Raw genomic sequence first — 25,567 nt, forward strand, 5'->3', positions numbered from 1 at the left:
CAACAGGAATAAACCCTTTCAGTTTGTTTTTTATTTATTAAGTTTAAGACAGGCCTATGAAACACCAGTCCTAATAAATCCCCCACACATATAATATATATATATATATATATATATAATTTCGAAGTATCCAAGGTTGAAATGCTTCTTATCGACAGACATGTCATTCTGTTTTTATGCAGATGAATTATCTCCTAGTCCTGCGGAGCAACACAATCGAGAGCAAATCCTCATTTACCTTGAGAGATTTATCCGGAAGGAGTTTAACGGTGAGTCTGATGGGGGTGACGTGTACCTGTCCGCTTCATGAGCCCTCGCAGCCATTCAGCAGTCTAGCAAGGCCATGTCTTGGGCCGTGATTGACCCCTCTAATTCAGAGGAACATGTAAGACATAAATGTGACTATCTTTACTGAATGGTTTGGTTTAACCTGCCAGTAGTATTCTGTGGTCAGTGGAGGTCCCACTCTTAGCCACCACTGGTAAGCAAGAAGATTTGGCAGCAGATCTGTAGCCCTTTTACTACAGTACTGACTCAGAAACTCATGGCCCCCCTTACTTGAACTGGCAAGCGCAGCTGCACGCTCATAGAACTGTATTGAGGTCCCCTACGCTGTCATTCTTCTGATCAGTGGCAAATCTGCGATTCTGATGGCCTGTCCTAACAATAAGCCATTGTTGTAAAATCCGAGTAATCTCTTTGAAAGCGGTTGTTCCAAGATAGAAACATATCCCCTGTTCGTAAGTATCTGATAGGTGCGTGTCCCAGTAATCGGATCCTTATCTTCATGACAACTGCAGTCCCGTGGCCACCTGTTTGAGTGGAGCAGTGGTCAGGCATGTCCGCCTCTGCTCTACTCATACTTTATGGGGCTGTCTATTTCCGGCAGTCCCACAGAGAATGATCGGAGCACCAGAGGAAATGTACGACACGCCGTTCCATTCATACGGGGCACAGGACCCCTATGATCGGTGCGGTCCAAACAGTCAGACCCCCTTTAATCATATGCTTATCCCCTTTTTTGAGGATAAGGGATACGTTTCTATCTTGGCCCGACCCCTTTAAAGTATTTTATGACATAAGATGTGAGTGTATAGAGAAAGTAATGGTGGAGACTCTCCAAACGAGCAGAAACTATAATCAGCTATGTGTTCCCCATAGGAAACGCCAGACTGTGCTTGTTTGGTTCGTCCAAGAATGGATTTGGGTTTCGGGACAGTGATCTTGACATCTGTATGACCATAGAGGGTCACGAAAATGCACAGGTAAGAGTCAATAATTATATAGCTTTGCCCTTATACTTGGGGGGGGGGGGGGGGGGGGCTGCGTGTTAGTATGCTTGTAAAGATATTAGCAGTTGTGAGGGATTTTAACATCTCAACCTACCACATTATGGACTCAGATGTGACTCTTGGCACTTTCAAAGGGCCACACAGTAATTTATTGTCCTGAATGTCCTATATGTATAGGAGACAAGGTGTATGACTACCTCTCTGCTGTACGTGGGTAACACAGGACCTCAGTTCTAGGTATAGGTTGAGATATAAGACATTTGGACACCCGCTGATGAATACTGGTAATAGGCGCTAAACGTGTATAATTGGAAATACCAATCTCAACATATGTGACATATTGCTAGGAAATGTCAGATAGGTGCAGGTCCCACCTCAGGGACCCGCTCTTATTTCCAGAACGGGGACCCTGAAGTGAACGGAGAGCAGCCGCGCCTGCGCCACCCTTCACTATGGGAGTTCTGAAAATAGTTAAGGGCTGGCTCAGCAATTTACAACAATCTCACAGCAGTGAATACAGAGCAAGCCACGCATGTACAGTGTGTTCTCCTTCACTTCGGGGGGCCCTGTTCTGGAGATAGGTGCTGGCCCCACCTCTGGGACGCACTCCTATCTGTTCAGTAACGACTTGCGTTCCCCATTCTGGAGCATTTATTCTCATGACTCTATGTTGTACAATTCCTCTATTATTACTGTTATAATTTATGAATGAATCTCTAGCCTTATGCAATGAAGGTACAGCTGGGTGTCTGCAGTTGGGGTGTGTGTCCCTGCACAGTTCAAGGCAGCATTGACTGGGTAGTGTCAGACACATCCCCAGCTGGTAACACCCAGCTGGACCTTTGTTACAAACTTCTAGCAATTTATTTATAACTTCTAGTAGGAATAATAAAGGAATGGCACAACAAAGAGTCATAAGAATAGATACTCCAGAATTATTACATAGGAGATACAAGTAGTTACATTAAGTAATTAGTTATTAGTAGTTACAGAGATGTCAGGAGAGGGGACAGGTCCTCTTTAAACTGAACCTATCAATTGCTTTGGGGATGTCAAATTGCCAGCATGCCGTTATGCAGTTAGAGTTCATCTTTTCTAATGATTGTGAAGCCCAGTTGTTATGGGATTACGTAGACATACGTAGAAGTAAAGCTGTATTTACACATGTAGATAATCAGGCAGATTATCGGGAATGAACGTTCCTGCGAATGCTCGTTCCCGACAACGTGCCCATGTAAAGGTGCAGCAGATCACCCGATGAACGAGTGAAACGCTTGTTCATTGGGTGAACCTGATGTTCTTGCAGGCACATCAATTATCGTTTGTGGGCGGCAGATCGTGCGGTCTAAACAGCGATCTGCTGCCCAGAAACAATGCAGCTGTATGGGGACGAGCGATCGCAATAGCCATGGCTTATCCTCATACTGTGGAGGTGATCGCTGCATGTAGGAACGGCAATCTGCTGCTCCTCTGGGCGCGTAAATGCACCTTCAGAATTTACTGGAGATGCGGCTGGAACTTATCTCTTGCATCAGGTGCATGCGCATTGACCATAGGAAGTCAAGCACAGCACACCTAGATTCAATGCGCATGCGCAGTGACCGGTTGCCTTTAAGAGGTTGTAGGATCTAGTAAGGTATATTTACTGACTGCAGGGAAAAGAAAGGAAATTAATTTCTATTTTTATCATTTTGACGTTTTGCAGAAACTAAATTGTAAAGAAATAATTGAAGGATTGGCAAAGGTTTTAAAACGACACCCGGGTACGTATAGGTCTGCAGACTGTATACGTGGTTGTATTATACACTGCTTTTATACCTCATTTTGTTACTTTTAGGCTTAAAGAATATTTTACCAATAACGACGGCCAAGGTCCCAATCGTGAAGTTTGAACACAGGGAAAGTGGAGTAGAAGGAGACATCAGTTTGTATAACACCCTGGTATGTGAATTTTATTCTGTTTAGTTAGAGGGATTGTGTCCCTTCAGCAAATGGCATTTATCATGTAGAGAAAGTTAATACCAGGCACTTACTAATGTATTGTGATTGTCCATATTGCCTCCTTTGCTGGCTGAATTTATTTTTCCCATCACATTATGCACTGCTCGTTTCCATGGTTACGACCACCACCCTGCAATCCATCAGCAGTGGCCATGCTTGCACGCTATAGAAAAAAGCACCAGCCCATGCGCGCTCCCTTGGTCCCGGCCACCAGAGAGGCCGGCACTTTTTCCTATCGTTTGCAAGCACGACCACCGCTGCTGGATTGCAGGGTGGTCGTAACTATGGAAAGGAGCAGTGTATAATGTGATAGAAAAAGGAATCCAGCCAGCAAAGGAGGCAATATGGACATTCTTAATAAATTTGTAAATGCCTTGTATTGACTTTCTCTACATGATAAATGACACTTGCTGAAGTGAGACGACCCCTTTAAGGTTCATGCAATGTTTGAGTTATAAAAGTGAAATAATAAAGCTAAATCCTTGATGTATTTGTGTCCTTTCCAGGCTCAGCACAATACCCGGATGCTGGCTACGTATGCAGCCATTGACCCAAGAGTGAAATTCCTAGGGTACACAGTCAAGTTCTTTGCTAAGGTGATTGATGGTGTTAGCAGCCCAATTTAGACTTGATGGAAGTGCCAAGGTTTTGGGATACATTCACACATGGCCGATTTGCTGCAGGCATCTCTGCGACTGAAAATCAGTTCTAGTCACCCGAATGTTGTCTTTCATGCAGGTTCCATTCAGATCACTGAGACGATTGCAGAAATGTTTGCAACAAATCTGACATGTCGTCGTTTTAGTAAGTACTTGTATTCCCCATGAAATACAAGTGGCTGTGCTTGTCATTGCAGCCCAGCCCCATTCACTTAAATGTGACTGAGCTGCACGTAGGCCATGTGACCGACGAACGTGACGTCACTGGCCTAGGAAGAGGCTGCAGCACTCGCAGAACGGCGTGGCCTCTTAAAACAGCAGATGGGTGGGGGAGTTGGACCCCCACCGATCTGATATTGATAACCCATCCTGAGAATAGGCCATCAATATCAAAATCTCTTTAATAAATCTGTAGAAAAGATGAAGACCATGACTACTCATGGTAAACACCACTCAGTTTTCAAAACTAACAAGTGCCAAAAAAGTAGCAGATTTGCAGAAATATGGTGTGCATCATACTTCATGATTTATTTATTTTTTTAATCCAAAAACAGGCAAAAAGCTATTGAGAGTTGTAACCAGTGCTTCATAGTGTTTTGTTATTGAGTCCAATGTATTAACAGTACGCCATGAGCTCCCTCTAGTGGTGGACTCTATTTTGTGCCATTTACTCTATTATTCCTACTAGAGGTTTATAAATGAGGTCCAGCTGGGTGCTACAAGTAGGTAGTTTGCTCCTGCACTGATTGGATAGTGACAGTGGTTATAGTGCTTTATAATGTTATATGTAGGACATTCTATTCTCAGAACTTTTTTCCCCCATTGTGTTTTTGAGTAATAATAATTCTTATTCTGCATTGTTTTTTCAGCGCTGTGATATTGGTGACGCATCAAGAGGGAGTTTGTCTTCCTATGCTTACATCCTCATGGTCCTATATTTCCTCCAACAGAGAAATCCACCCGTCATACCGGTGCTACAAGAGGTAAGAAATGGCTGGCGTCTGGGTACATACACAAGTATAGGAAGGGTGATGAGGATTCATTTATTACAGTTCTAACGCTGACCGTACACTGATCACATGGTGTCCTGCTGCTGGGACTCCAAGTGATCAGCTGTAATCCGTAAAGGAGTCCGTCAGCAAGTCCTCAGTGTCTGCGCAGCGCCTCCACAGGGGAAGTGGAGAATTACATGTAAACAAATGCATGGACAATTCTGGCCTCCATAACTCTTTTTAGCTGCTTTCCACTCTTGCTAATAGGGTCCGGTAAAAGTTTTTTTGTTAACTGGACAACCCCTTTAAAGTGTGTTATTTCTGTAATCTGTAAATTAGATTTACGACGGGCATGTGATTCCACAGAAGATGGTGGACGGTTGGAATGCCTTTTTCTTTGAGAATACTGAAGAGTTGGTGAGTAGTCTATTCACAGGGAGGAAATCTAGATTTGTATGTAAATCAAAGTGATACTTTTCTAGGATTTTTTTTTTTAAGACTTATCACCTGTTACATTAAGTAAAAGGCAATGTATTTGCCCTGTGCTTGGGAAATATTAACACATGGCAGATTTTGAAGTTTGGAGGAAATTGGATGGAGACTCAGATTTTATCAGAAGACTAGTGAGTATGCAGCAGCCCCCGTCCTGACCTCCCAGCACTGACGGGGTCGCATATCATTATATTGATTTATGATGCTGTGTAACCCTTACAGTTCTGGAATGTATTGGATAACACTGACATAATGCTATGCGACTCCATCAGTGCTGGGAGGTCAGGACGGGAGCTGCCGTATGCTCACCCTGCCGTATACTCGCTCTGCAAGTCCGAGGCGTGGAACTCGCTTGTCTGAAAGGGTCCATACTCTCAGGAATGGTTATCTGGTTAGATTAGTTTTGCATCAGTCTAGCATTAATTGAGAAACATTCAGACAGATGATATATGTGAGTTTGTCTTAGCAGACTGCCTAATGGTCCACACTACAAGGATGTGCCAGTTTTAGATTTCCAGAGGTGCCCAGCAGCTCCATGTCCACCTCCTCCCTTCCGCAATGACCTTTTCTTCCCTACTGAAATAACCTGCACCTGTAAGGGGTTTATAGTCCTCAACTATAGCCAGATTTAAAGGCGTTCACCAGGATTTTGATGGCCTATCCTCAGGATAGGTCATCAATATTAGATCAGCTGTTACCTTGTAGCTTTGGCATCGAGAATCGGCGCCGGAAATACACGTAGTTGGACGAGGTGCTAAAGTGAATGGGAGCAGCGGGGCAGTTGCCACATCTGTCCATTATACAGTGGTTGGAGCTGTGTAGTTCCGGCGCTGGAGCTACAAAGTAACTGCTGATCTGGGTATAAGAATAGGCCACCAGTATCAGAATCCTGGACAACCCCTTTAATGATTGCTTTACAATTGCTGCAAGATCATTGACTTTTATGTTGTTAGAAGAAAGAAGGAGCTGCATTAGTGGGGCACAGTAAAGATGGCGATCCAGAAGGCGTAACTTGAAGCTCCAGTGCAAGATCTGTAACACCTATCCATACTGGCCTTTGCCCTCCCCCAGTCCTCAAGGCTCTATAGCTGCTATTGCTGTGAACCCGATTTGTGCGGCATCACGGTATATCAGCTGGATGAACCAATTGTCGTGGGTTTGTGTACTTGTGGTGGGGTCGGCAATGACAGACCCTCAGACTTCGGGGTTTAAAAAGTAAAAATAGTTCTTTATTTTTCACCCAGCACAACACAATACAGGGCGTCCAAGTTAACCATCACTTGAGTGTAGCCACAGTACATCGAGCATGCCACCAAACATATGAAATAAACACCTGTCCGTCTGGGTGCTAACTATACAGAGAACTTCTCTCTCTCGCCTATGCCTTCAGCATGTCAGGAGGATCAGTCTTTGGCTGGGTTCATACCACATTTTTGCCATCCGTTTAATGTATATGTTAAATGGATGCCTCTGATAGATGCCATACAGTGGCACCCATCACCATAAATTTACAGGACTCTGGGTGAAATATACACCTCTTCCAACACTTTACCACACACATTGTTACACTTTACTTGTGCTTTGTGATGTACGTTTACAATGCAGTTTTTGTAGATGGAGCAGACCTATTGAAAAAAACGTTATCCCTTACAATATATGCACAATACAATATCACTATCCTTTGTTTTAATGTCATACTAGGCATTTCGAAAGAAGTTTTATTTTTTGTTTTTGTTATTTCCAGAGAAGCCGGTTTCCACCTCTGGGACAGAATACAGAATCTCTCGGGGAGCTGTGGCTCGGGTTCCTTAGATTTTACACAGAAGAGTTTGACTTTAAGGAGAATGTCATCAGCATTAGGCAGAAAAAATTGCTCACGACCTTTGAGAAACAGTGGACGTCTAAGTGCATCGCCATTGAAGGTTTGTATCTATGCAGCATCTTCCGTAACGAAAAGGGCAACCGCATACTTGCTCTCGTGACGTGAGAAAACGGAATGTTAATCGCTGCCTTTTTTCCATTGATTGTTTTAGATCCATTTGACCTCAATCATAATCTTGGAGCTGGAGTCTCAAGAAAAAGTGAGTGTATTCCTATCAGATCCTGGTGTTTTTTTTTTTTGTTTTTTTTATTTCTTGGTCATAGTCGTGATGTTATACAAAAAGTTTCATCAGTGTTGCCTTGTTCTCGGCGTAAGGGCTCATGCACACGAACATGTGCCGCCTGTTCCATGCATTGGGCACGGGCACCATCCATGTGACTGCTGGAGACGGATGCAGACCCATTCAACTTGAATGGATCCGTGATCCGTCTGCACCTCAAAAAATAGAACTCTGTAGTGCTTCCGTGCCTCTGTTCCGCACCGCATTTTCTGGATTGCGGACCCATTCAAATGAATGGGTCCGCATGCGTGATGCAGTGCACAAACGGCCGCTGCCCGTATATTGCGGACTGGCTGTTTGAGGGCTTCAATACGAGCACTGGCCGCCAACGGTACACATCCCTCCCCCTTTTACCTCTAATTTATGGGGCTGTAATGTATGTGTGTATTGCATCATCATGATTTTGGCCTCTTGGCCTTATTTTTAATAAATTATCTTTGAATAAAAAAAAATGAATGCCGGCACATATCACCCCGACGGAGACCAAAACAACGTTCTTCTGGCCTTCTTTCGGTCAATGGGGGCTGATGGATTCTTTTGACTCATGTGCCAAGAGGTTTCCCGGTGCATAAGCCAAATGTGTTGACCATACCAAATGTGAACAGCACTTTACACTGTCAGCCTGTATTATAGCAAATGTATATGTAGTTTTTTATTTTTTTTGCATCAAACTGTATGTGGAAGGATCAATTAAATGATAATCTTGTGTCTTTTCTCATGTTCTTTCCCTCAGTGACTAATTTTATCATGAAGGCATTCATTAACGGAAGGAAGTTGTTTGGAACCCCATTCTATCCACTGGCTGGGTTCGAAGCAGTAAGGTTTTACTCTTTTTCATAAAATTACAGGTTTCTCCAGAATATAAAAGATCTGGTCAATCAATTTCCAAGGAATACAGAAATCACTTGTCCACTCAGCTGCACAATAATCGTATCATCAAGTGCGCCCTGTGTCTCAGTCTTTCATCCGGCCGCTACAGAGCCTGAGAGACTGTTGGGATTTACAGACTTCTCAGTCTTTTTTATTTTTAAGGAAATACGTTGCTATGAGGCGGTTAAAGGGAGAAGATTCCATAAATTAAAAAAGAAATACTACTGACCCGATAATTCCGCTTCTGCTCCAGTGGTTCCTGCAGTGATGATGTGCTGTACATCCTCGTGACCACTGCAGCCTTTTAGGCTTATAAGTGGTGCTAGCATGTATGGCATTTGACTGCTGAGGCCAGTGATTGGCTGCAGTGGTCACGTGTGTGTGTGTATGGAACGTCACTGCTGCAGGAAAATCAACAAAAGTAGTGGGGGATAAAAGTATTTGTATGTGCCCGAGTGTGTATCCTAAACCTTAAGCTGGCCATAGACATTAGATAGACCAGGGATCAGCAACCTTCGGCACTCCAGCTGCTGTGGAAACTACAACTCCCAGCATGCAGACTTACTCAGCTATTCTTGTAACTCCCATAGAAGTGAAAGAAGGATTCTGGGAGTTGTAGTTTCAGAACAGCTGGAATGCTGGAGGTTGCTGATCCATGAGATAAAAGTTGGTTGATGGTTGAACAAACATCTGATGAACGTTCGTTTTCACAGACTCGGCCTTCCACATTTTAGTCCATATTGACCGTTACAGTTGTTCAGACTGCCCATACATGTTTAATGAAACCAGGCGATGGACGAAAGATCTTTCTGGGAACTTTTGTTCTACTAATGTACGAAAATATTAAACGAGGCTGACATCTTTTCAAACATTTGTTGTTGTTGAAATCCTCCATTTCTCGCTTATATCATTGGGGGACACAGACCATGGGTATAGCTGCTTGCTGCCACTAGGAGGCGACACTATGCTGAAAACTGTTATCTCCTCCCCCGCCAGCTATACCCCCTCCGGCCAGGAGAGAGCCCTCAGTTTTTAGCTTAGTGTCGTAGGAGGCAGACCCCCTGCCTGCAGGGTGGCTGTTATTTTTTAATTTCTTAATTTTTTATTTTTATTTTTCCTTTTAGGTTGGGGGTCCAGGGCTACTAAGAGCTCTGCATCCCCGGGGGGGCTGACCGGTGACACTTATTCCACCGCTCTGCCTCCCACAAGAAGACAAAGTGGACCAGGAGGGCTTGTCCTTCCTGGTCCCCCCAGCCATGGGGCCACCTGTTTCTGCCCTTTAACCCGGTCCCTGTCACTTGTGCCAGGGTCTGAAGAGGTGGCTCTGCTGGTCCATGTCAGAAGGGTGAAGAACACAGATGAAGGCAGGTGAGTATGTCTGTCTGTGTTCTCTGTGTCAAGATTAGGGCCAAGGGGCTGGACTCTCTACTCCATGAGGGGACCTGTCTGCAAGGCACCGCCGGCACAGGGTTGCGGGGGGGTTAACGCCGCATGTGCGTCGGTTTTCCTCAACGGCCTCAGCGATTCGCGGGCGGCGGCGCCCCCCTCCCCCCTCTTTTTTCCGGTCCTGGAAGCGTTCTCCCGTAAATACATAGGTCGGGACCCCTTATTCTCCAGAATTCGCGCCATCGGGCTGTTCTTCCGCTGGGGGGAGCCTTCTTTTCCCGCCGCGCGTCCTTTCCTGCCTGCTCTCTATCCGGAAGTACCCGGCCGTGCATGCGGTTTCCCAGCCTGAGGGGGCGGCTCAGTTGTGTAATCCCTCCTCTCCACACTGTCCAGCTCGCCGCAGACCAGCTTAACCCGCTGCATCCTGCTCCTGGGGACACGTCCAGCAAGGGTTAACTCTGTTCCACTTGGGTAGGACCAGCGCTGCTCCCCTCCTCTGTACCCTCTCTGGCTTCCTGACTCCTGTCATGCCGGACCCAGCGGATCCCGCGCCCCAGGTCCTCTGTAGGGCTACCCATTATGCCTGCACTTCATGTAATGTGAAGTTTCCTAGGGGTCAGGCGAACCCCCTCTGTGCCTCATGCCAGGCCACCCAGAGCATGCCGCCTCAGTCGCAGCTCACTGACGTGCACCCTTCTGCTGGAAGTATGGAACCAGAATGGGCCAAATCCCTGTCCTGGGCGGTGACTGACCTATCCAAGATCTCCCAATCCACCCTTTGCTTAATAGGTCGCTTGGTAGAGACGTCGTCACCTGTCAACCTGCTCTCTCTCAGGGTGTACCATCCAGGAGCAGACACCCCAGCAAGCGTCCCAGGCAGGAACGCCTCTCCTCCTCGGATGCATCGCCCTCGCCTCCTCCCCCCGGTTCGCTGTCCAAGGTGTCCTCGTTGGTTGGGGACCCTTCGTCCCAAGTCGGATACGGATCTGGATCTGGATCCGGACCGCTCGTCCCAGATGGCTGCCTTCCAACTTCAAGAGGAGGACCTCGCCTCCAGTCACCAGGGAGTTTCTTTCCTGCGTACCAAGCAGACTCCCAAATCTTTCCCGGTCCACAACGACTTTTCCGTTCTCACCACTAAAGCATGGGAACAGCCAGGTTCACGTTTCCTGATCCCCAAGCGGCTGGATCTTCTTTATCCGTTCCCCCCGGATTGGGTGGGTAAGTGGTCTTCCCCTCCAAAGGTGGACCAGTCGGTGGCTCGCCTGGCCAAGAATACCACCATTCCGGTTGCGGACAGCTCCTCTCTGCAGGACTCGGTGGACCGACTGGTTGAATCGCTTGCGAAGTCTGTCTTTTCAGCCACCGGTTCGCTTCGGTGTGGGTGGCTAAGACTCGGACCTTTCCCGCACAGAACTGCAGGCTCTGGCGGTCCAGATATCCCAGGCGGGGAAGTACCTTGGACACGGGCTCCATGGTCGCGCGGTCCTCCGCCTTTGCCGTCTCCATTTGGTGGGAACTCTGGCTAAAGGCCTGGCAGGCCGATTCTTCTTCCAAGCTCTCCCTTCTATCTCTCCCTTTTGCTGGCTCTCATCTCTTTGGGCCCAAACTTGACGAAATCATTTCTGAGGCCACGGGTGGCAAAAGCACCCATCTTCTGTAGCCCAAACCCAAGCGTTCTTCTCAACCACGTCCTTCTGCACAACGCCAGTCCTTTGGCCGCTTCACGGGCACCCGCCCGGCGGCTCCCTCGACCGCGAGGCAGCCCACCCAGGAACAAAGGCGGAAGCCTTCGTTCAAGCCACAGCCCGCCTGGCGTTCCCGAGCGCAGTCTCAGCGCTCTTCCTCTGGCAAGCAGTCCCTGACATGAAGGTGCGCCCCCACCTTCCTGGGTGGGGGGTCGGCTCCTTCATTTTCAGGAGATTTGGCAGGCCCACATCTCAGACGCCTGGGCGCTCGAGGTGGTCACTTCGGGCTACAAGTTGGAGTTCAAATCCATGCCTCCAAACCGTTTTTTTCTGTCCTGTCCCCCCAGGGAGCAGTCTCGGGTCTTCTTTCAGGCGGTTCACGATCTGATGGTCAGGGGAGTTATCTCCCCGGTTCCGGCGAGGGAGCGGTTTTCCGGTTTTTACTCCAACCTCTTCATTGTGCCCAAGAAGGAGGGAGCGGTCCGCCCGGTGTTGGACCTCAAAATGGTAAACCGTTACCTTTGAGTGCGCCGTTTTCGCATGGAGTCTCTTCGCTCAATGATAGCTTCCTTGGCGCAAGGGGAATGGCTGACTTCCGTGGATATCCAGGATTCCTACCTACACGTCCCCATCGCGGTCGCCCACCAGCGGTTTTTGCGCTTCGCGGTCCACTCGGACCACTACCAGTTCAACGCCCTGCCGTTCGGTCTGGCGACTGCGCCAAGGGTGTTTACTAAGGTGATTGCGCCGCTTATGGGCCTTCTTTGCTCCAGAGGCATCACCTTGCTTCCGTACCTGGACGACATTCTCATCAAAGCGTCGTCGTTCCGGCAGTGCAAGGAGAGTCTGCAGATCACCTTGGACGCTCTCGCCCGCTTTGGGTGGATAGTGAACCTTCGGAAGTCCTCCCTGGTCCCGTCCACTCGGGTTCGGTTCCTCGGTATGATTCTGGACTCCGGGGCAGCCCGAGTGCGTCTTCCAGCGGACAAGGTGAAGGACCTTCGCAGCGCCGTGCTCCGGTTGATTCGGCAGCGCTCAGTCTCCACCGGGCTTGTATGCGGGTGTTGGGTCTTATGGTTGCCTCGTTCGAGGCGGTGCCATTCGCTCAATTTCACACCCGGTCCTTTCAGCGAGCGATCCTCTCGGCCTGGGACAAGTCCCAGGAGTCCTTGGATCGTTGGTTTTCCCTTCCTCAACAGGTTCGGTCGGACCTCCATTGGTGGCTCTCCCCAACTCACCTGGAGGCGGGGAGGTCCTTCCTTCCGATCAGGCGGTCCTTCCTTCCGATCAGGTGGACGGTCATTACGACCGACGCCAGTCTTCAGGGTACTCGGACAGTCCAGGGTGTATGGTCTCCGTCGAGTCCAGACTGTCCATCAATGTTTTGGAGCTTCATGCGATTTTCCTCTCACTGCGCCATTGGTCTCCCCTCCTGCGGGGCCTTCATGTCCAGTCCAGTCGGACAATGCCACAGCTGTGGCGTATGTCAACCATCAGGGGGGGACTCGCAGCTCGACCGTCATGTCGGAAGCGGCAAGGATCCTCAGGTGGGCGGAGGCCCATGTTCCGTCTCTGTCGGCGGTCCACAGTCCCGGCGTTGTCAATTGAACGGCAGACTTCCTGAGCCGGACGACGATAGACCCCGGGGAATGGTCTCTCCATCCGGAACTATTCAACGCCCTCTGTCGTCGCTGGGGACGGCCGGACGTGGATCTGATGGCCTCCCGCCTCAATCACAAGCTTCCGTGCTACTTCGTGGGACCTCAACTTGGTATTGGGGGTTCTTCAAGCTTCTCCCTTCGAACCCCTGCGGGAGGCTTCCCTCCGCCTGCTATCCTGGAAGGTGGCCTTCCTGGTGGCCATCACATCCATACAAGAATTTTAGAGCTGGCAGCTCTGTCATGCCGTGAACCATTCCTAGTCTTCCGTCCGGTCCCTTCCTTCTTACCCAAGGTAGTGTCGGCTTTTCACGTCAATGAGGACATTGTCCTGCCGTCCTTTTGTCCTGGGCCCTCCCATCCGAGAGAGGTGTCGTTACACCGTTTGGATGTGGTGCGGGCTCTGCGGATTTACCTTTCGGCTGTGGCCCCCTTTCGGCGCTTGGACGCCTTGTTCGTCCTTCTGGAAGGTTCTAGGAAGGGATTGGCAGCTTCGAAGGTGACGATCTCCCGGTGGATTCGCACCACTATTTTGGAATGTTACCGCCTTAAGGACAGGACGCCCCCTCCGGGGATCACGGCCCACTCTGCCATTGCACTTGGGTCCTCCTGGGCTCACTTCCACCAGGCGTCGGCGGCTCAGTTGTGTAAAGCCGCGACCTGGTCTTCCCTGCACACTTTTACGAAGTTTTACAGGGTTCACACTCTCGCTTCTGCGGACTCCGCTCTGGGCCACCTGGTCTTTCAGGCCGCAGTGTGATGACTGTCACGAGGTTCTCTACCTTCTTCACTCTGTTTTGTGTTCCCTCCCCAGGGACTGCTTTGGGACGTCCCATGGTCTGTGTCCCCCAATGATATAAGCGAGAAAACGAGATTTTGTGAAACTCACCTGTAAAATCTGTTTCTCGCTTGATTCATTGGGGGGGACAGCACCCACCCCCGTTTGGGTCCGTTGACCGTGGAGTTTGTTGATGTTGTAATATCCTTCTGCTTCTCCTACTGCTTTTGCACAAACTGAGGGCTCTCTCCTGGCCGGAGGGGGTATAGCTGGCGGGGGAGGAGCTAACAGTTTTCAGCCTAGTGTCACCTCCTAGTGGCAGCAAGCAGCTATACCCATGGTCTGTGTCCCCCAATGAATCAAGCGAGAAACAGATTTTACAGGTGAGTTTCACAAAATCTAGTTTTTTATCAAGTTTAGACTAAGGCTACTTTCACACCAGCATTTTTGCTGGATCCGTCGTGGATCAGCAAAAACGCTTCTGTTAGTCTACTTTAACACTGGCGTTTTGGCTTTCCGTTTGTGAGATCTGTTCAGGGCTCTCACAAGCGGTCCAAAACGCATCAGTTTGCATTCTAATTCATTCTGAATGGAAAAGGATCCGCTCAGAATGCATCAGTTTGCCTCCAGTCCGTCTCCATTCCGCTTTGGAGGCGGACACCAAAACGCTGCTTGCAGCATTTTGGTGTCCATCTGACGAAACTGAGTCAAACGGATCCGTTCCGACACACAATGTAAGTCAATTGGGACAGATCCTTTTTCTATGACACAATCTGGCACAATAGAAAACAGATCCGTCCTCCATTGACTTTCAATGGTGTTCAAGACGTATCCGTCTTGTCTATGTTAAAGATAATACAAACGGATCCGTTCTGAACGGATGCAGACTGTTGTATTATCTGAACGGATCCGTCTGTGCAGATCCATGACGGATCCGCACCAAACGCGGTCCCCATTGACTCCATCCCCATTGACTCACATTGTGTGTCAGGACGAATCCGTCTTGCTCCCCACCACATCGCTTGCAGTGTTATTGTGTCCTTGATGGGGACGCAACCTAATGGAACGGAATGGTGCACTCTGTTTCGTTCAGTTCAGTTTTGTCTCCATTGACAATGAATGGGGACAAAACGGAAGCGTTTTTCACCGCTATTGAGATCCTATGATGAATCTCAATAGTGGAAAGGAAGAGCGCAAGTGTGAAAGTAGCCTAAAGTGTATGGTCACCATCAGGAGAGTCAGTGTGACTACCCATTGACACTTTGGGCCACAATGCAGGCATTATTTATCTTCCAGAGCCCTAGTGATCTGGATCCAGATATTGCGGCCACAGTACAGGCTCTAAAAAGCAGTCCTCTGTTTTGGTTGTCCTCTTGTACTTTTCATTGGGCACTTGCCTCAAGGTGCTCAGGTGTCTGTGGTGATAGACTATGGAAGAAATAACACTTGGCTTTGTTACAGTCATATGTTTGCATTGTGAGATATTTTTTTTTCTTTATTAAAGGGGTTATCAGAGATGAATAGAAACTTGGTCAGCCCCTGTAAATTGGTCTCAAATAACAAAAGAAGCGATATTTCCCCCTTTTCTCCTCTGATACTTCCATTGATGAGCTCCAGCTCTCCCCACCACTGTTTGTTTTCCTATCTACATGGTGAAAGGGGTAGGGATGGCCTATTTTCTTATTTCTCGTGAATGCGGTTTTCCACTTTTTTTTATATTGATTACCTATCTTCAGGACAGGTCATCAATATCAGACTGTGGGGGGCCGACTCCCGGCATGCCCACCGATCAGCTTTTTGTATAGACCGCAGCTCTCGTATGAGGGCTGCCTTCTCTTCATTGTTTACCTGCTTGCTGTCGCAAGTGAATAGGAAGGAGCCGTCCCATTGAAGTTTACGGGACGGCATAGTTGTAATTACACCTGCTCTCTGCTGCGGTTACGGCGGCAAACATGTAACCAATGAAGAGAAGGCAGCGCTCGTATGAGCGATGCTGTCTCTTCAAACAGCTGGTCGGACCCCCTCCAATCTGATATTGATGATCTATCCTGAGGATACGTCATCAATATATTTTTTTAAAAAGCGGAAAACCCCTTTAAAACTCATCAGATCAAATACAGATGCGCTGTACAGATTTTTATTCCCCAGTCTCTTCCACGTTCTAGTTTTTGATTCACATTTGTTGAATTGTCATGAGAAGATTACATTTCTTTGCGTTTTTTGTAACGTAACTGGATACGGAACACGTTTTTGAATTCAATCCATTTCTATGGAATAAAAATACTACCATAGACTCCCAGCACCCCCCCCAATGATCAGGTGTTTGAAGATGAGCTCCACACGACTTCTCTGAACTGCTCTTTGAGGGGTTGGCCAATTTCTAATTTAATTTCTCAAAAGGACATATACCGTCATGTATTCTCCATACAAGCCTACATGACTGTATACTGTCCCCAGCATCAGTGAGCTAAACATACTTAGGCTACTTTCACACTTGCGTTAGGAGCGGATCCGTCTGGTATCTGCACAGACGGATCCGCTCCTATAATGCAAACGCTTGCATCCGTTCAGAACGGATCCGTTTGCATAACCATGAACAAAAAAAAAAAAAAAGTCAATGGGGGACGGATCCGTTTGAAAATTGAGCCATACTGTGTCATCTTCAAACGGATCCGTCCCCATTGACTTACATTGTAAGTCTGGACGGATCCGCTTGCCTCCGCACGGCCAGGCGGACACCCGAACGCTGCAAGCTGCGTTCAGGTGTCCGCCTGCTGAGCGGAGCGGAGGCTGAACGGAGCCAGACTGATGCATTCTGAGCGGATCCGCATCCACTCAGAATGCATTAGGGCTGGACGGATCCGTTCGGGGCCGCTTGTGAGAGCCTTCAAACGGAGCTCACGAGCGGAGCCCCGAACGCTAGTGTGAAAGTAGCCTTACCCGTCATACGTCGTGTCCATGCCCAGAAAGATGGGGGTGAGCACTTTCTCTTGAGAACCTTGTATTCTGCAAAGACATGGAAAGACTAATGGACACGTCTAAGGCAGATACAGGGGATTCTGCTGCCTGTAACTGTGCGGGACACATCCATTTGCCATTCTGTGCGGAATAGAAGGTCCCCAGGAGCAGCCAGAAGAAAGTCACCACCACCTTACAGGCCATGGACACGGCAGGTGAGCTCCTTACAGGCTTTAAAAGGAACCTGGCATCACTGTTATGTTGCCTTATTTGCTTGTGGCATAAGCTGGCAAAGAAGACCCTGACGGAAATGCTGGATCATTCACTTTTTGCTTATGCACTGCTATATTCTTAAAATCCCTATTGGGCAGCTCCTATGCAAGTCAAGCCCTGGAGTCTGGTCAGTATAGGGCACAAGCTCAGGATTCCTCCTGTTCACAAGTTCCCGGCTGAAGAATGTCATATATTTATGGCCAGGGCCAGACTGGCCCTCCAGAGTAACGGAGGATCCTCTGGTGGGGCCCCTAAGGTCAAGGAGAAAAAAAACTAATAAAAAAAAACATTTGGTTGCCTTCAGAGTCACTGGACACCCTCTAGGGTCTTTCTTTGAGTCAAAACCTATTAGACTTTATTGATGATACAAGCCAGTGGGTCTCGAGAATAATTTCCTCTGATGGGCCCAAGGAACCTGTATAGGCCGTTGTTACTGGCATGGACTCGCAATGAGTAACCAAGGTGGTGCAGGCAGAGGTTTATCTGGGACTTACCTTTTAATGTGTTTGTTTTTTTGCAGGAATACTTTTTTGATTCCAAAGTCCTGACAGATGGGGAATTGGCACCTAATGATAGGTGTTGTCGGGTATGTGGCAAGATTGGCCATTATATGAAGGATTGTCCCAAACGAAGGAGGTAAATAGCATTGTCCTTTATTACTCTTTGGGCTCATGCACACAGATGACATCCGTGTGCATTCCGTATTTTGCGTCACAGAACAGCTGGCCCCTAATAGAACAGTCCTATCCTTGTCCGTAATGCAGACAATAATAGGACATGTTCTATTTTTTTTGCGAAACGGAATGCACATGGAGTCATTGCCGTTTTTATGCGGCCCCATTGAAATGAATGGTTCGTTCCACATACAGTCTGCAAAAAAACAAAAAAAAAAAACGGAATGGACTCGGAAAGAAAATACTTTTGTGTGCATGAGCCCTTATAGTCAGTCATGTTTCATATGACAAATCCACTGTAAGGCCGAATGCACACGGCCGTGGAACACGGATGTGAGCGGTCCGTGGTATCCCCGCCTGGCATCCTGCTGAAAGCAGGAGCACACGGCGTCATTGGTTGCTATGACGCTGTGCGCTTCATGCCGCTGCTGCACTACAGTAATACACTCGTATAGATCCTACGATCCCTGGCCGTGTGCATTCGGCCTAATATGAACTTCCGCGGAAGCAAGTGTCTCCATAATTGCCATTGTCTATCTTTGCAACCAATTATTTATTTTTTTTGCTCCTGTGCATCTACAAATAAGACAAAAAATAATCTAACAAATAGCCTTCATTAAAAAAAACAATCTTCCTGTTGTCAGTTCACTGATCTGTGTCTCCATAGTAACAGAAAACACAGCCCTGTGTAGTCTGATCTTGTAGTCACACCCTCTTCCATTGTCCCCTATTTTTCCTAACATACATTGTATATTAGCAAAAAATAGGGGAGCAGATTGAAGGGAATATGATGACAGTATCAGACTACACTGTTTGTTTGTTGTCTGCTACCATGGAGACGCATAAGACTGCAAAGCAGCTGTGGACACAGTACAGTAGGAAACATGAAGACTATTTGCAAAGTTGCTTTTTTTCCCCTTCAATTGTAGATTTATTTGAGCAATAAACCAGTTTGGTTGTGAAAGTGTATCTCCGGGTTCAGCAACCTTCAGCACTCCAGCTGCCGTGAAACTACAACTGCTAGCATGTCCACTTGCTTGGCTGTTTTTGTAACTCCCATAGAAGTGAATGGAGCAGGTTGGGAGTTGTAGTTCAAGAACAGATGGAGTGCCAGAGTTTGCTGATCACTGGGGTCAATATCCTTTATCTGCGAATGTATTAAAATTGTCCATGACTGTTTCCTAGGATAAAGAAGAAAGAGAATGAGAAAGACGATGACAAGGACAATAAAGAGGACGAGCGGGAGCTCAGAGAGAAGAGGTGCTTTACCTGTGGGGATGTGGGTCATGTACGAAGGGACTGTCCTGAAAACAACACAGCGCGGCAGAAGAGCAACAGCATTCTGGGTAAATGTATAATATTATAGAATAATACATGCAGATAGATAGGATATGACGGCACGTAGGGAAGAGATTGTCAGTATAAAGTACTAAAAAAACTAAAGCTTTGATTCAAGAAAATAGAAAACTTTTTTCATGTCAGTCAGTACAGAGAATATCTTCCTCTATCCAGGGTTAATGGCATTTTCTGTTCTTAGCATCTCAGATCTTGAGCCTCATTGTCCCGCAGCCCGTTCTCACCCCTTTACAACAGATGGAGCGCCCAACGCGCACACGGCAGGCTTCAGAATCGGTGAGTGTGTGTATAGTACCGTCTTTTGTATAACAGAATATAGAAACATCTGACTTTTCAGTGCTGTAGACCAGTGTACCTCAACCTTCAGCTGTTGGGAGACCACAACTCCCAGCATGCAATGTCAGCAGTAGCCAATAGCCATAAAATGCAGCAGGTCTTTGTCTTGGATACAGTGGAAATCCTATATTACATTTTGTAATCGAAATTTCGAACAAGTCGGAAAATACAGCACACTGGAAGGAATGAAAACTATTAAACGGCTTGTCCCACAAATAATATTCCACAGTTTTCAGACCAGCACCTGGATATGAATACCTTTATTAAAAAAGAAGTATAGCCACAGTCATTCAATAACATCTAAATGTATAGCGCCACCTGCTGTTTGATGATTTCCTTATTGCTCTGTCCACCTCTCAGAGGTGGATGCACATCCTCACATCCACCAGCCCTATCTATTGTTAGAAGCTGTGACAGGGTGGATCATAAAAGGAGAAGAAAGTATTAAGGTCAGATACTGCTTCTCCAGTGTTTTCCTGGTCTTGGCTTGAAAAAAACTGCATTAAAAATCCTAAATGTGTGTGGCTGTTGTAGAAAGGGCATGCCCCTTGAGCTGTGATAGGGAGAGAGCTGCAGCAGAAAGGACATGCCCCCTGAGCTGTGATAGGGAGAGAGCTGCAGCAGAAAGGACATGCCCCCTGAGCTGTGATAGGGAGAGAGCTGCAGCAGAAAGGACATGCCCCCTGAGCTGTGATAGGGAGAGAGCTGCAGCAGAAAGGACATGCCCCCTGAGCTGTGATAGGGAGAGAGCTGCAGCAGAAAGGACATGACCTCTGAGCTGTGATAGGGAGAGAGCTGCAGCAGAAAGGACATGCCCCCTGAGCTGTGATAGGGAGAGAGCTGCAGCAGAAAGGACATGCCCTCTGAGCTGCCAGCCTGAAGAGAGTCTAGTAGAAAATTGGAGCAATGAAAGTGGAGATCTGTGGAACCATGTGAGGTACATGGCTGGTTCCGGAGACTGTCTTGTACTATATGATGTCCGACTTTCATCTTTTACATTAATCATGGGATAACCCTACATCATCTGTAGTAAAAGGATTTATGAGATTAGCTAGGACGTCTTTCCCCCCTCCCCCTCGGAGAAACAACACAGGGGCATGGGTGCGTCTCTTGGTGCTCGAATAGTTAATTTGCATAATTTTAAAAGTACATTTTTCTCCGCAACGATACCACCAGCGTCATCGACCCTAGCAGGCTGTATGTCTGGTAGGGTGGGGTTGATCTGGGTGACACAGCCACTTTAAGGGGTTGTCCAGTTTAGAAAACTCATTCATATCCTCTCACGAATTCTCAGTCAATAGAGCAGGATCTTTGTGCATGATCTTAATTTGTTGCCCGGAGTAGAGAGAGGTTATATTAAGCATTTCTGTCTCTCGGACCTGACCTGTCTTGTAATGTCTAATGGCCCCTGTTGTGGTGCTGCAGGGAAATCAAACACTTATTGCCAGGCTTCTCCATGGATCACAGCTGATCGCAGAGGGACGCCTTGTGATCCGCTTGGGCTACTTTCACATCTGCGTTTTTTCCTTTCCGGTATTGAGATCTGCCAGAGGATCTCAATACCGGATGAAAATGCTTCCGTTTTGTCCCCATTTATTGTCAATAGGGACAAGACTGAACGGAGTGCCCCAGAATGCATTCAGTTCTGTTTGGTTGCATTCCCATACCAGACAGAAAACCACTGTAAGCAGCATTTTTCTGTCCGTCATGGGATGCATAGCAAGACGGATCCGGAATGACACACAAAGACGATGTAAGTCAATGTTATCGGATCCGTTTTCTCGGACACAAAAGAAAGCGGATCCAGCACCCATTGACTTACAATGGTTCTAGAGACGGATCCGTCTTGGCTATTTTAAAGATAATACAACCGGATCTGTTCATAACGGATGCAGACGGTTATATTATCCTGTCGGAAGCGTTTTCGCTGATCCCTGCCGGATCCAGTAAAAACTCATATGTGAAAGTAGCCTTATACTCAAGGGACTAACAAGTAGGGATTGTTCTTTGCTCTACTTTCTAGTACAAGTCCCACTTATTAAACAATGATTAATGCACTTGTTAGATTATTCTTTCCTCTTTCTTCACAGTCTGAATCCCATCACTCATCGTATTCTCCACAGCCTCAGACATTTCCACAAAACAACATGGGCCAGACGCAGTCTCAGACAAAGCTAAACCAGCAGCTACCGCAGCCAATACCGAATCCTCACCAGGTTCAGCGGCCCATGTTTAACTTTCCACACTCTCCCCCCACTCACTTTTCTCCTCTGCACAAACTTGGGTTACTCCCTCTGCCTCCACAGATCCCTATTCACAACAACTCTTGGCCTATCCATGGCCAGATAATTCGCTCCTCTTCTGGGAACCCCCCTCACTCCAGTGGTGTCGCCTATCCAGCCAGATCTGGCAGCAGCACCTCAACCACTAGTCAAAGTGCAGTTAATCTGAACGACCCCAGCATCATTTTTGCAGGGCCTGCTGCCAGGTCTGTAGGCATTCCTAATTCTTCTCACGATGGACATTGGCACAATTCCCAGGCACCCAACTCACTGGTGAACAAAGGAAACGTGGGGGGCACAGGTAAATGTCTTGAACGTTTAAAGGTTAAATGTGTGTATAGGAAAAAGCATGAACATTTCGTAGGAGAAGCCTGTAGATGTGGGACTTTATGGGCTATCCTTGGGATAGATCGGTGGGGTCAGAACCCCACCAATTTAAAGGTCGTCTGTTAAAAGACTAGTACCTATGACACTGGTTAACCCGTTACACGTGCGCTTGGCAGCTGATGGCATCTGTGTTGGTCCCATGTTCAAATGTGTCCGCATTGCTGAGAAAAGTGATATCTTAATATTTGCAAATGAGCCTCTAGGAGCAATGGGGGCGTTGCCATTACACATAGAGGCTTTGCCCTCTCAGCAACTGCTGTGTCCTCTGCACTTTGACTTTAGGAGATGTCAGTGCCAGGTGTGATCACATTTACACTGCCTGGCAAAAGTGCAAAGGGTGAGACAATTGCAGAGAGAGCAGAGCCTCTAGGTGTAACGGTAACGCCCCCGTTGCTCCTAGAGGCTAATTTGCATATAATAAAACATAATTTTTTATCAGCAATGCGGGCACATATGAACATGGGACCAACACAGATGCCTTCAGCTACCAAGCGCACATGTAACAGGTCCGCCAGTGTCATAGGGACAGAACTGCTGACAGACGCCCTTTAATATTGACAACCTGTCCTAAGGAAAGGCCATCAATTTTAACTACCTGGTTAACCCTTTTAATAATTGGCCCATATCATTTACATTTATTTTATCCTTGTTTTGTGAAATAGAGCAAGGATTCCAAGGACAGTTTGGGAAGCCCTCACTTCCCTGGGAGCGCGGGACTCCTCCTCATTACCCTTTGATTCCTGGATCTTGGCCTTACAGCTTACACCAGAATTTCCTGCAACAGGCACCTGCCGGCTTTCATTCCAAGGCCTACTATCCTCCAGGTAATGTTAGTGTCTAGTTTTAGGATGCACATGTATTGGATAGATGACTGCATGTCAAAAGATTTGGACTGCCCGAGTTCATCGGCAGCAGTATTAGACTGCCAGATGATTGCCTACGAACGTTCATTAGCAATCATCTGCCATAAATATCAGCCTGTGTGATACAGGCTTTAGTTGTAGAGGGAGGTGTGACTTTTTATCTCCTCGGGTCCCTTGGATGGGAAGTCCTCCTCACTCGCATGGGGGAAAATGATGTAATGCTTCTCAGATTTATTTTTATATCATGTAAATGGCAAATATGCTTAAAAGGGTTGTCTGAGATAAAGATGTTGGAAAAGCCCTCCAATATAAAATAATCATGTTATACTCGCCCCTTTCTCCATGGTCCGGTCCTCCTGCCGTTCATAATCTACAAACTGCAGCGGTGACTGGCCCATATTTGGCACATGACTGCGGCAGCCAATCACTGTCCTCAGTGGTGTAACCCTGAGCATAGTGAGTGGCTGTAGCAGTGATGTACCAAATACCGTCACGTCACCGCTGCAATTTGTAGACAATGAGCATCAGAAAGGCCAGTGCTACAGAGAACGGCATTGCAGAAAGGGGCGAGTAGAACGTGATTTTTTTTTTTAGGCAATTGTAGAGTTTATCCAAGATTTTTTAAATGATCTATTACCCCTGTATTTTTTTTTTATCTATAAAATAAATGACATACAATGGTGGGATAAACTCTTTTTAAGAAGGGAATATTGAATTTTTTTTTAAATTAAGTAATTTTTATTAGCATTTTAATAATACAAACATAAGTCCCCAACCCCCACATACCCTCCCCCCACAAACCATCATTATGATGCCCTCCATCTTCCATAGCTTCAACATTCGGTTACATCATCACAACCACATGATAATTACAAAGGCACAAGGCATGAATTTTAGGTCGGGTTCACACACAATGTATCAGTCCACTCCTATATCCATAATGAAATCTGTGTTAGGCTACTTTCACACTAGCATTTCTATTTTCCGGTATTGAGATCCGTCATAGGGTCTCAATACCGGAGAAAAACCTTTCCATTTTGTCCCCATTCATTGTCAATAGGGACAAAACGTGAACAGAACGGAGTGCTCCAAAAAGCATTCTGTTCCGTTTGGTTTCATTCCGATACCGGAGAGCAAGCCGCAGCATGCTGCGGTTTTCTTTCCGTCATGGGATGCGGAGCAAGATGGATCAGTCATGACCCACATTGCAAGTCAATGGGGACGGATCCGTTTAACTCTGACACAATAGAAAACTGATCTGTCCTCCATTGACTTTCAATGGAGTTCATGACAGATCCGTCTTGGCCATGTTAAAGATAATACAACCTGATCCATTCATCACAGATGCAGACGGTTGTATTATCCGTAACGGAAGCGTTTTTGCTGAGCTTACCGGATTCAGCAAAAACGCTGGTGTGAAAGTAGCCTAAGATGTGGATTCTGAGGCCGACTTCACTAGATGCATTGCAGCATGTTTAGAATCAGCTGCAGTTTTATTATGCTTTGTTAAATCCTCGTTCACGAACATATTGTACTTTGTTTTACGCCAAAAAAAAAATACAGGATGTGTGAACGGACTCTACAGGGTGGATTCATCATATGCCGATGTATCGGGCACTGCTAACATTCACCTCTATCTTTTCCTTTCAGCTCCTTCATTAATACAGAATGGGCCCCATTTCTCAGTCTTATCACAAGGACACCCGCACCAGAACTCCAGTTACATCCAGCAAAAGAAATAAAAGCAAAAGAAAAAAAAAAGAAACTTTTGCGACAACCATTTTTAAAACTTTGTTTCTAGGTGGAGCTAGAACTTTTAATATGTAACATTTGTAAATATAGTGTTAGTTGTACTGGAATCATTCCTCTGAGTGATGCTTATTTCTTTTATTTCATTGCCCCATTTTGAGGGGAGCCTTGTGTTCTATCAAAGTCAAATGAAGAAAACCGTAAAATTAAGTTCTTTATTTTCTATTTGCTCTATTCATGAACTGCCTGCTTCAAACTCTATAAAAATGTATATATTTTAGCTATAAACAGATGATTTAAAGAGAAAGGAATGTAATTTTCTAAATGTCTTTTATTATTTGAGTCTGAAGCAGGTGCCAAAAATCTTTTAAACCGGAAGTCGCATCTTATTTTTGGTACCGATAAAAAAAAAAAAAAAAGCCATTTTATCAATCTCTGTGTCCCATAAAGTGTAAAGAACTTTTTTTTAATTGTTATTATGGAAATCCAAACTGAAAAAAATTATTTCATAAATTGGTTTCTTCATTTTTAATAAAATTAAGAATACCAATCAAGTGGTTAACTTTTGGTATGCTTGAGCCGAGTGTGAGAATTACCTGCGCTGCTGGAAAATGATATATTTTTGAAAAAATACACCAAAGTGTAGTAAAATTATTGAGCTATATCATTGCTCAGAATAATGTCAAACATTATCATGACAGTCTTTGTTAA

General features: G+C 46.5%; 1 protein-coding gene across 1 annotated transcript in view; it reads left to right on the plus strand.

Moving 5' to 3' along the window:
* The window catches only part of TUT4 (terminal uridylyl transferase 4), a 55,330-nt gene extending 30,364 nt beyond the window's left edge, over positions 1-24,966 (plus strand). The window contains exons 15-30 of the mRNA XM_040408809.1: positions 183-269; positions 1,162-1,265; positions 2,998-3,055; positions 3,130-3,233; positions 3,800-3,889; positions 4,822-4,935; positions 5,284-5,361; positions 7,181-7,358; positions 7,470-7,517; positions 8,332-8,414; positions 17,730-17,845; positions 19,069-19,229; positions 19,421-19,515; positions 21,666-22,158; positions 22,907-23,068; positions 24,758-24,966. Coding sequence (XP_040264743.1) covers positions 183-269; positions 1,162-1,265; positions 2,998-3,055; positions 3,130-3,233; positions 3,800-3,889; positions 4,822-4,935; positions 5,284-5,361; positions 7,181-7,358; positions 7,470-7,517; positions 8,332-8,414; positions 17,730-17,845; positions 19,069-19,229; positions 19,421-19,515; positions 21,666-22,158; positions 22,907-23,068; positions 24,758-24,849 — 2,063 coding nt within the window. The 3' untranslated portion in view covers positions 24,850-24,966. The remainder of the gene's footprint in view (positions 1-182; positions 270-1,161; positions 1,266-2,997; positions 3,056-3,129; positions 3,234-3,799; positions 3,890-4,821; positions 4,936-5,283; positions 5,362-7,180; positions 7,359-7,469; positions 7,518-8,331; positions 8,415-17,729; positions 17,846-19,068; positions 19,230-19,420; positions 19,516-21,665; positions 22,159-22,906; positions 23,069-24,757) is intronic.
* Positions 24,967-25,567: the final 601 nt, after the last annotated feature.

The sequence above is a fragment of the Bufo bufo genome, chromosome 9 (assembly GCF_905171765.1).
Source record: "Bufo bufo chromosome 9, aBufBuf1.1, whole genome shotgun sequence".
Lineage (NCBI taxonomy): Eukaryota > Metazoa > Chordata > Amphibia > Anura > Bufonidae > Bufo > Bufo bufo.